General features: G+C 32.6%; 1 protein-coding gene across 1 annotated transcript; it reads left to right on the plus strand.

Moving 5' to 3' along the window:
- Window positions 1–2,180: 2,180 nt before the first annotated feature.
- On the plus strand, window positions 2,181–3,719 carry LOC120580683 (collagen alpha-1(VIII) chain-like). The gene is made up of 2 exons (XM_039834741.1): window positions 2,181–2,192; window positions 3,147–3,719. The coding sequence occupies exons 1-2, from the start codon at window positions 2,181–2,183 to the stop codon at window positions 3,717–3,719; spliced, it is 585 nt and encodes a 194-aa protein (XP_039690675.1).
- Window positions 3,720–13,036: the final 9,317 nt, after the last annotated feature.

Below are 13,036 nucleotides of genomic sequence, written 5' to 3' on the forward strand. Positions count from 1 at the left end.
AAAAATTCTATGGTGAAGTCATGAAAATGATTTTTTCGGTGGAGTTAAATGTCTAATCATTAAACATTTGTGTGTTTAATCTATGCCACATCAGATTATATATGGTGTATTGCACATTTATCCATAAGGTGTGCCATTATATCTTTACTTATTGCAATTGTGTCCCTGATTAAATCAAAATTAAACATAAATTCTCATGTGTGCATTAAGATTGAAATTTTCCTTAATATTTTGTATGAAGACTGATTTGTAATAAGGTAAAGTTTAGTTTTAAAGTGGTCCACAGCATGACACTAGCTGACATGACATCGGCAGTTATACTATTGACTAAACAAATAATTTTTCCAAAAAAGTCGGTTTTCTGATTGCACCGTAGAAGCCCCTTTTCTTTTAAGTCTTCCATGTATCACACTTATATTTGCGGAGTTTTGCACAAATTCTCGAAGGTTTACAACCCCCTCTATTTTATAGGGGTTTCTATTCTCCTTTTGTATAGTCCTACCAATAAATATTCCACCTTATTAGTAATAGTATCGTTAAAAAAATATCCAATTTAAAATTTTATAATTTATAGGAGTTGCAAAATACATAGTTTATTTTTTTTTTGACAAAAATAAACGATATTCATTCATTCAAATTGACAGAGTACATCGATATAATACAAATTCAAATTTGCTAAAAACAAAAGGGATGAATCCGTAAACAAACTCACATCATCCATGTTAATAGCATAAAACGGTAAGGCATCTATGCCTACAAATATGACTAATATGATTATATTCAAGTCTCCGGAATCCTCATGTCTCCGGATCTGCAACGTTGACGACGCAAAGTCATTGTCATTGATCGGATCTGCTCTTGTTCAAAGCTAATCTTTCAACCTGAATCAAATAAACACCGCACTAAGACGGGAAATCAAAAACACGCTGCACAAAGACGGGAAATCAAAACAAACAGAGTCGTTCAGAGACGACGAAATCACAAAAACAAACGAAAGAAAACAGAAAATATGTGAAATCACTTATTCAATTAAGGTAGAAGGAAAAACAATTCGGAGGAGTGATTTTTGAGTCAAAATTGACCATAAATCACCCCTCTGACAACAACAAGAAGAAGAATAAGAAAGAGGGCGACGGCTAAAGGGAAAAGTTTATTATATAGTGTGTTATAATTAAGTTTTCTTTTTCACGCGTCTAATGTCACTAAACGTAAATACATAGTTCATTTTATTAAAGTATTCAGATTCCATTTAAAATTTAACTATCGTACATGTATTGCAAACATAAAATGTGTTAGTAAAACTTATAATTCACAATTGCTTGATAAAATTCCTATACCAAGGAACCTAAAAAATCTAAGTTAGAACCATATGATCGTCTTCCATTTAACTACTTCTCACTTACAACATCAATTTTCTAAGAAAATAAAAGAGAAAAAATTAGTCTACTTTTAAGATTTTTTAGTATTTTTTATATACATTGTTTTTTTCGTATTTTATTTATATATTATAGTTTACCTAGTGAACCGCCTTAGATTTTATTCCGACTCTGCCAATTACTATTACATTTTTTTAAAAGAGTCTAAAATAAAATATATTATCACATCAAAAGGTTCTCCCTAGCACAAGGTATGTCAGGGAAAAAACACCAGAGACAAAAGAAAGAATATTATTTTATTAAATCAGTGATTACTTTTGAGTTCGTGAAGATGAACCAATAAATATAGTTCAACATATAACCTTCAGCATTTTTATGTTATTTTTTTTCAATAATATTATGGAATAATACAGATGGTGTTAGGTTTTTTTTTTTTTGTAGTGTTCGGCGTTCGAACTCGGACCTTACATATATTATGCATCGTCCTTACCAACAGAGCTAAGATCACATGGACCGATGGTATTAGGGTTTAATTGGCAACCTAGCTGTCAATATATATATATATATATATATATATATATATCAGGAAAAAAAAATCTTACATTTTTTAGTTAAAATGCAACTGAAGGGAACAAATAACAGAAAAGTTAGGTCCAATTAATAAAATCCACAATTAGATCAATTTAAAGTAAGGATTTTTCAAAAAAAATAAACAAGAATTTGCCGATAACCATGCTAATAGAATTACAATTCCAGATATGTAGTAATCTTGTAATTTTAATTTTTGATAATAGATGAGTAGCAATGTCAAAACGGGTAAGGTCGGCCCGCAAAAGCCCAAAAAAACGTAGGGTTTGGACATAAAAATTTGGGTCCATTTAAAACCGGACCTTTTTAGCCCGAGTCCATTGCAGGCTAGTCCGATTGAGCCGCGGATAGCCCGTTTAATTTATAATTATTTTTCGACATTATAATTTCCTACAATCCATCATTATCAGGTCCAAAAAAAAAAAAAAAAAACAGAGTGTTGCTTAAACCCAACCCAAATACTGATACATCAGCTCCCTGTAATGAATTTTGTCAATGTTATTGCTTTGTATTTCCATTAGTTTATGTTATGTGTTGACATAAACTAATGGTGTATCCGTGAATGGAGAAATAACTTCAGCTTGCATTGTGTCCCAAACCAGTATCCAGTAGCCACGTAGCGTTAAGTACACAGTACACACCATTGATATTGAATAAATATTATTGACTATATATAAAAGAAAACATTTTTTTGAGAGCAATATAAAAGAAAACATTGGTAAATTGCTAATTGAGTTGTCGGTAGGTATTTTTTAGTATAATTTTTTAATTTTAAATTAAAAGTGTTAAGTAATTGGATTGGCCCGAAAGACCGTAGTTCACAAAGGGTCGGACTTGAACAAATATTATTGAGCCCATTTATCTTCCGGGCCTTTTTGACCCGGCCCGCAAAAGCTCAAGCACGTCATGGGCTAGCCCGTCGGATAGTCCGTTTTGACAGCTCTAGATGTGAGGCAGGAAAATAATAGATAAACATGATACATTATTCATCTAAAAATGACACAGATATGATAAAAGAATATATTCCACTTGCAAGCATTTAGAGTAAAAGCTATGCCAATACGTTTACATAACTTAATTGAAAATAATTATGATGTGCTCAACCAAGTACACTAAGTATCATATTAATGAGACAAACAACATTATTTTTGCTTGCTAAGTAACTTCACCTACATAACGTAGGTTGGGCTCAGTGAAGGCGAACTTGGTGACTCAGAAGGTGAAGGTGAACTTGATGACTCCGAAGGCGAAGGTGATTCAGAAGGTGACGGCGATTCAGGAGTTGGACTAGGCGCTTTAGGAGTTGAAGGCGTAGGCCATCCAGGTATGTCTGGCCATCCTGGAAATGGAAATGGAAATGGAAATGGAAATGGAATTCCCGGTATTTTTGGGAATGGGATTCCAGGTATGTCTGGGATTGGGATTCCTGGTATGTCTGGAATTCCTGGTATTTTTGGGAATGGAATTCCAGGTATGTATGGGATTGGGATTCCTGGTATGTCTGGAATTCCTGGTATTTTTGGGAATGGGATTTCTGGTATGTCTGGAAATCCTGGTATTTTCGGAAATGGAATTCCTGGAAAACCGGGTATGAAACAGTCAGAACTTGCATCATCGTTGTCTTTAACATTTTTTGTAGTGCAATATTTGATACCATCCACATTATTTTGTTTTGTAGCAACCTCAACTGCAAAAAATATGAACCATAAACAATTCAAATTACGGATATCTTCCATCAAATTTACATTGAAATGACACCAATAGTGAACACAATCTTTTTTTGTAAAAAAAAAAAAAAAAAGTGAACACAATCTTCACAAATTTGGCTAGTTTTTGTAGCTATTATTTTATTTAAATTTTGTTCTTCTTCTCTTTTTAATGAAATGATTTGATACTCTTTGCATCCTTTCAAAAAAAAATATTATTTTATTTAAATTGAAAATTATGAGAGGTGGATGGGATAATCATAAATTGCAAATAAAATGTCAATATGAGTAGTTTTTGTAGCTATTATTTTATTTAAAATTATGACTCATGAAAATCAAAAGCAGAATAAAAATTGAGGAATCTTACCCAAGTTCCTAGCTTCCCCAATGGAAGAGATCAAAATAACCACGACCAAGAGGCCTTGGATGAGCAAGGCTAGTTTAGAAAACATTTTTCTGAAGCAAAATAAAATTATAATAAGCTAATTTTTTTTTGATGAAAATTTGTGTCAAAGGGTACACTATTTATAAGAGAGATGGAAAGTGGACGGGTCCATTAAGATTAGCATAAAAAAATTTGGTCTAATCATTTGAAAATCATTTTTAGTCATAAAATATTATTGGTAAGTTATAATTTTATGCCTATAAACATAAATGGTAAGTTATGAAAATAATATTGACTCTGAATTTTTTTTCTACCAATCTTATCCATCATTTATGGTGTTTATATAATGTGAATAAAATTTTATATTTTGTATTAAAATGTCTTTATTATTTTTATTAAAAAATAATAATATTTTAATCATAGAAATATTATTCCATTTTGCCTTGTTCAATGAAAAGAAATATGTTAATTTTATACTTTAAGTACAAATATGTAATACTAAATAATCTATACGGATTAATAACATTTATTTTAAAATATATTCACCATCAAATTATAGATATGAACATTCTTTCAAAAAAAAAAAAATTATAGATATGAACAAATAATATTTATTATTTAATAATAGTAGTTGTTACATATTTTCTATTTTAGATCATTATATTTAATGAATGTTTGAAAGTTATAATATTTATACCATTGAAAATTAATTATATATAAATGTTTTCCATAATTAGTTTATAGTATAAAAAAGAAAATTTAGATTATATTTATTTGTTATATTGTTGATGTCATTGAAATAGATAAATTAATCATGGTTAGTTTAGTTTGTTATAATTTGAATGCAACAAATATTTATATTTTTACGTTTGATCAAAATCAAAGTTTCATAAAAAAACACCGTTCATAATTTTCAAACGTTAACGCAATAAAAAGAGTGGAAAGACAGACTCGTCTTTTTGCTAATAATTGGATAATAAAAAAGTAAGTATAAATACACTCGTCTAGTTTGTTACACTTTTTAAAGGATAAACGGGAAAAAAATTGAACATATATATACTCATATCGTGTTTGTTACACTTTTATTTTAATATTTAAATTTAAATTTATGTATTTGTTATATGTGTTATTTGGATTGAAAGTTGAGGATTTTTGAAAAGAGAAAAGGTCAATCTAAAAGAGGCAAAATATGTTGTTTTCTTTATATATATATATATATATATATACAGAATAGATTATTATTATTAATAATATTACTATTATTATTATTATTATTATTATTATTATTATTTAAAATAACCAATCTATTTACTAAAAATATTAATTTGTTTGATCATTCATGATCATTATTATTTTTCTCCTCAATTATCATTTTGTTTGATCTTGTAAAGAGTTCAAATTTAAGAAAAGAATAAATCAAAAAAAGATTGAATGATTGGAAGTGTGTCATGCAATATAATGTTAGTATTAATTTTCTTTTACTATAAATAATTTATTTATCAATAATTCTAAATAAATTTGGTTTGCAACTCTATTATAATGTAGGTTTTTTTTTTTTTGAACAAACAAAAATGGAATATATTAACACCAAATCGTAATTGCTGCAGCACAAGATGTGCCATAACAATCACGGAGAGAAACACAAACTAGTCAATGATACAAGATAGTTAGTCAATACCCATACAAATGAGCGGGTTCGACCACCAATTATAAATACCAAAACTAAAAACTACATTACTAGCTTTCATCCACCACAAGGAACATGATTTTACTTTATCTAACAAATGCGGTAAAGAGCTATATTTATTTCGGAAAACTCTATCATTCCGCTCATTCCACAATATCCAAACACACAGAAGCCAAATTAGATGGAAAAAGGAACGCCGTGCTCTCATACCACCTGCATAATTAATAAATTGCAGAAAATGGTCTGTTATGAACTGAGTTTCGACTCCAACAACACCAAGCCAAGCTCGCACCATCGGCCACAACGCATCAAAGTACGGACAAGACAAAAATAAATGATTCAGGTCCTCGACATGCCCACACCCATTTATGCATGACCGCTCCTCCAAAGATAAGACCCCACGACTTGCCAAATTTTGTTTAGTAGGTAACCGGTCCCTCAGCAAACGCCAAGCAAAAATAGACACTTTCAAAGGCACCTGTTTGTGCCAAATCAACTCCATATTTTGATGTAACATGGGTTTTTCCTACGAAGTCAGCATATCATACACACCACGAACCGTATACCCACCAGTCTGATCTGGTAACCAAAGCCACCTGTCAGAAGAGGAATCCTGCAAAGTAACTGTAAGTAATAATTCCCTACACTCCTCTACCAACTCGTCCTCCCAAACCCACAAGCGGCGTCGCCACTGCCACGCCCCCCCACCAACCTCCAAACCCAACTGGAACATGTTCCTAACCGTGACAACTTTGTTGACTGTCAAATCAAAAAGCCGTCTAAATCGCACACAAAACGGAACATTTCCACACCAACAATCACGCCAAAAGTCAGTCTCAGCACCGTCTCCCACCTGTCTCCTAACACCTGATGCAAACCAACCCTCTCATCCCTCTTCTATCCCATCCCTAATCCTCACTATCTCCCGCCACCAAGATGAACAACTCCGGCCCCCATCCTCCAAACCACCATCCGCCGCACCATACCTAGCCACTAACACCCTACGCCACAACCCATCTCTCTCTACTAACAACCTCCAACACCATTTTCCTAACAAAGCAATATTAAACTCCCTCAAACTCCTAACACCCATCCCTCCATACTCCTTCCTCAAACATAAAGAATTCCAACTAATCCACGTTATTTTTCTTTTATCCTCACTTCCCCCCCAAAAAAATTTATTTAACAAAGATTCAATGGAATAGATTATACCTGACGGAGCTTTGAAAAAGGAAAGAGCATAGACAGGTAGTGCAGTCAGGACAAATTTGAGAAGGATCAACCGGTCACCAAAAGAAAGGAACCGACTATGCCAACCAGACAATCTAGCTTTAATTCGTTTAACAATTGGCTCCCAAAACAATAACCGGCGCGGATCGCCCCCAATCGGAAGACCCAAATAGAGGAATGGTACTTTACCCACTTTGCAACCTAACACAGAAGCCGCTCCAGCCAACCAAGAAGCATTGATATTGATACCAACCAGAGAGCTTTTATGGAAATTTACTTTCAAACCGGACATAGCCTCAAACAGAACCAAACCAGCCCTCATTGCACGAACATTGGCCCAACTTTTATTACCAATTAACAGTGTATCATCAGCGAATTGTAAGTGAGACACCACCACAGAGTTAGCGCCACCCACATTGTAACCTGTAAACGTACCTGTTTCAACCAAAGCTTTCATCTATACATTCAGGCCTTCTGCTGCCAGTAAAAACAAAAAAGGCGATAGAGGATCGCCCTGACGTAAACCCCGTTCAAGAGGGAACTCGTCTGTAGGGCTGCCATTCACTAACACTGAAGCAGTAGCGGTACAAACACACTCTTTAATCCATTTTCTCCATAAGGTCGGAAAAGACATACTACCCATAACCTCATCAAGATACGTCCAATCTACGGAGTCATACGCCTTTTCAAAATCTACTTTAAACATTAAAAGCTCTTTCTTCGATTTTCGGGCCTCATCAACCACCTCATTTGCTATCAAGATTCCATCAAGAATTTGTCTATTCTTAACGAAAGCTGATTGAACTTCAGACACAACACTGCCAATAACTTGTCTCAACCTGTTCGCCAGAACTTTTGCCATAATTTTATAGAGGCATCCCACCAACGAAATGGGTCGAAAATCATTCAATGTCTGAGGACTGTCAACTTTAGGAATAAGAGCAATAAACGTAGAATTTATACCTTTTGACAATTTTCCATTCCTATGAAACTCTGAAGTGAACCGCAAGATGTCATCTTTCATCTCATGCCAAAAATTCTTGATAAACCCAAAGTTAATACCATCTGGACCCGGGCTCTTAAAACTATCACAATCCCACACTGCTGCCTTAACTTCATCCATGGAAAAAGGTTTTGTCAGTGTCCCCATTTCCCTGAATGAAAGCTTTCGGAACTGCATATTACCCAATGAAGGCCGTGCCCCCCTATCTGACAAAAAATGATTTTTAAAATGCGTGAAAACAGCTTGACGAACAGGATTAACGCCGTCTACCTCCTCCCCGTTTACCATAATCGAAGATAAAGAATTAAAACGTCTTCTACTTGCTAGAACATAGTGGAAATATTTTGAATTAGCATCGCCATCACGTAGCCAAATCAATCTCGATTGTTGCCAACAAATACTAGTATTGAGACGAGACAACGAATGAATGTCCGTCGAAATGCCATGCAATTCACCAAGCTCATCCGCCGACAACTCTTCTTCCTCCCCTTTACTATCTAGGGACGCCTGTCGTTCTTTCAAAGCTATAATTTTTGCCGGTAAATTACGAGTATTGGATTCGTGCCAATCCTTAAGAGCCATTTTGATTAGTTTCAATTTCTCTTTAAGAACAAATCCGCCCCATCCTTGAATCTGAAAAGAACTCCATTTTTCACGAACAAAATTATTGTAACCAGGCATGTCCTGCTAGCATTTCAACAACCGCAAAGGTCTCGGCCCCCAATTTTGTTCATCAACTGACAATAAAATAGGACAATGATCCGAGAGCCCCCTTAACTGAGCTACCTGAATACAATTAGGCCATAACTGACACCACTCTTCAGAGAGCAAAAACCTGTCCAAACGACTCATCGAACGCCCATCTCCTTTGTACCACGTGAACTTTCGACCACCCAGAGGTAAATCAACTAAAACACACTCATCAATAAAATCATTAAACGGTGCATAATCATCTGCAACCTGAGACCCTCGAACCGAACGCCGCTCCTCCGAGGATCGAACAGAATTAAAGTCTCCACACAAGCACACAATACAACTACCCAAGGACTGTAAACGCGCAGATAGTGATGTCCACAAAGTCTGTTTAGCTCTCTGATCACATGGAGCATACACATTTAATAAAAAAGATGTTTTAGTCCTTCACATTTTTCTCCGTTTGCCAAATAAATCCATCGGTGTTAAGTTTAACCCCAAATTTCTATAGTGGACAACATTAAGAGTGGTCCACCACTTATTAAATTTTTTAAGTTTAAACCGTTTGATCTATTTTTTTTAAAAGATGACCATTAGATTATGCGTGTCTATTTTAACTTACGGTGTACCAACAACAACTAATTTTTTCTTTCTTACTTCATCTCTCCATCACACAGCCACCAACAACAACAACAAACATCAACAACAAAAGCTTCAACATAAACATCAGATCATGAGCTAATGCAATTATAAACCAAACAAAGTTATAACCCTTTTTAATTAATTATTCATCTTCACAAAACCACAATCAGTTAGTGTCTTTACACAATACGAGCAGCTGCATAAATTCACAATCCCATAAATTACAGAATGAACAACAACAACAATTTGTGAAAGAGGGAGGAAAATAATGGAAATTGATCCATCTTCATCCCCAATTTTTTTCTTCAATCCCAAACACATGATTAACATATCTCTCTTCATCCCCAATCTTTCTTCAATTCCAGAAACAAACCATTCAAAATTCTAGATCGATTGAAAAAAAATTAAGAACCGAAAATTCCAGAAACCATTGAATCACTAAGTTGTTTATTCGGTGGAGAGTTAGGTTAAATCACCAAAAATTCAGAAACACGGGTTAAATCACGAAATCACTGAGTTGTTTATCTTCTTCTTTCAAATTCATACAGTCTCCAACAACTATTTTATTTCTGGGTTTAATTACAGTTGTTGTTGGTTTTGGGTTGACGAATTTATGGGTTTGGGAACAGAAGAGAGAAGGAAAAGAAGAAGGAAGGTGAAGAGAAGGAAAAAAAGATATAATTTTTTTTTTTGTATTTTTTAGGGGAATCTAATTTTTGTTGTTGTTGTTGTTTCAATTTTGGAAGAAGAAGAACACGTGAAGAAGAAAAGGAAGAAGATGAAACAAATTAAATAAAACTAAAAAGAATTTATCAATTTTCATATTATTTTGATATTATTCTAGAAAAAAAATGTGTTGTTTATGAGTGAGTGATGAAGATGATGTTGAATATATGAAGAAGAGGAAGGAAGAAGATGAAGAAAGAGAAATATAATCCAATGGTAGCCTTTTTTTTTTAATCCAATGGTAGTTGTTGTTGGATCATTGTAAGATAAAGTAGTCATTCAGAATCCAACGGTAACCTTTTTTTTAAAAGATCAAACGGTTAAAATTTAAAAAAATTAATGAAGTCTATGGTAGACCACTCTTAAGGTTGGTCCACCATAGACATTTGGGGTTAAACTTAACAGCCAAGGATTTATTTGGCAAACAGAGGAAAAGGTGAGGGACTAAAACGCCATTTTTATTAAATGTGGGATCAAAATGAAAACATGAAATTAAATAAGGGACCAAACGATCTAATAAGCCTATAATGTACTACACATATGTTAAACACATTTCAACTATAAAATCTTTGTAAAGACACCTTTTATACAAGTTTTGGGGCATTATAGAACATACAAACTATTGATGCGCTCTAAACCATACAACCAGTAGGTGCATGTTAGACACTATAAACTGTCGGTGCATTCGAGACCATGCATAAATACCTAAACTGTTTTACACATCTAGATTGTACAATCAGACTGTGTAGTTTATGAATTATTTATGTCTATGTTGCACAACCCTAATGTTTAAAACACATTTTTGGTTCTATAGGTTATATATGATTCCAAATTGCACAACTCAAATGTGTAATTTAAGCATTATGTACATCCATATGTGTTAAACACAGTAAATTCAAAATTGGAGTTACAAAACCAAAATGCATGATTTGTAATTAATCAAAATATCTTAATATTCAAAATTAGTTATACATTAAAAATAACCAAAGTATCATAATATGCAAAATATGATAACCAAAACAACCCTAATATGTCAAGTTACAAAATAGGCATACATCTTAATTATTAGGAGCAAGTATGTCAAAATAAAATATACAAAAGACAAAACTAAAATTTTTACTCTGTCTCTCCAAGAAATGGTAGTATGTTCATGCCTCTCCACAAAACTAGAAGAACCACTTATACATTTCTCAAGATCCAACACAAACACACCTCTAGAGTTGATTATTCTCCCCTTCTTTCTAGAATTGAGTATTATTTTCATCCTCTCCAAACAAATCTACTTTCAACATTTCAAGCCTATTGAAAGTATTAAGTGTTTAATATTCATGGAACATTTGAAAGATAAACAAGCCTAGGACCTCGATGGAACTCTTTTGCCAACAAAAATAATTATCGTCCAGGTTGCACTGTGAGGTTCAAGTTTAACATGAACAATTGTTACCTATGTCATGTATTTTGAATTTAGTATAAGATTCCATCTTATATAAATGAATATTTAAATTTATCCTTTTGTAATGTAATTTGTATTCCTAAGTAAGTAATGAGTACCATCAATTATGTTGTATCCATTATATATGTTCAGATTCGATGTGTTGGTTATTTTTTATTTAACGTAGGGTTAACTGCATAAACCAAATCGAATATAAAACATCGCTAATCCAAACAATATCACAATAATATTACAATACAAAACAAAACATTATTAAATAACACATAGTACATCACGTTACAATTACAAGTCATAATAAAGTTACCTAAAATATTACAAGTACAACACTACTTATTCAACAACAACGGCTACAAACACATCCCAAACAAGATAACAAATTCCAAATAATACATAAAAATTCAAACATCCCTCTCCAGAAATTTCACATAGCAGTTGAAAGGATTGTTGTTGTAAATTTGAAACAAAAGCCTATCACCATCTTCCACATTACATTTCTTAACAAAATCATTCCACCCTTGCCCTATGTACCTCTTCATCTTATCACCACCTTAAAAAAAACATCACAATTGATATCTTTAATACCCGTAGAACACCATTAAAAATTAAAAACGCTTAACACTATAATAAGCATACATTAACTAATTAAAAGAAACTTGATTGCACTCATTTTTTAATACATATGGAATAGATCACTTGAAATATATTCCTAGAATATGAAAACTTTGATGAGATTTCAATCTCAAAGTTGTTGATGTTGATTTGACCAACTTTGCAATGGCCAATAGAGAAAAATTTCACATAATGGAGAAGGTTATATATAACACAAATTTCAATCGGTCTCAAAGTTTTTTATTCTTTTTGACTAAGGAAAGATATACTTAAAATTGAGGTTTGTGTGTTTTCAGAAAAAGATACAATTTAGAGATTTAGATGATGCATAAGGATCGACTTATATTCTTCAATTATTGTTGGGGACTATATAATAGTCTATTGATTCAATCACATAATATATAGGCAATATCATGACATGATGGACTAACACGTTAGATGAAAACATTACATGTCAACAAAATAATAAAAAGACTTTAAAAATAAAAAATAAATTATAAAAATTCACATAATGGAAGTTCAATTAAGGACTAAACTGTCCCAATTTATTTATGTGAATGACTAAAAGTTGTATATTTTTATTACGAGAGACAAAAATCTGGAAATTTTTCTTTTGAAAGAACTGAAATCAGGACATTGTTTAAGCATCTTACTATAAGTTATATTGTAAGAGCATTTTTTATTATGAGAGACAAATTCAGGGAACAAAATGAATTTTCATTCCAAAAAGAATGAAAAATGTTAACAACGGTCGTCCAAACATTCTTTAAGCATCTTACAATAAGTTTTAAATTTAGAAGACCGAATTTAAGTTTTCCAAATATTAAACACACAATTTTTAAAATTATATTTCTCAAACACTCTTTAAAATAACTTACATACCAACCACATCTCTTTGAATCAATCAAAAACTTATATGCAAAAACTTTTTTAAAAGG

The sequence above is a fragment of the Medicago truncatula genome, chromosome 5, assembly GCF_003473485.1.
Source record: "Medicago truncatula cultivar Jemalong A17 chromosome 5, MtrunA17r5.0-ANR, whole genome shotgun sequence".
Taxonomy (NCBI): domain Eukaryota; kingdom Viridiplantae; phylum Streptophyta; class Magnoliopsida; order Fabales; family Fabaceae; genus Medicago; species Medicago truncatula.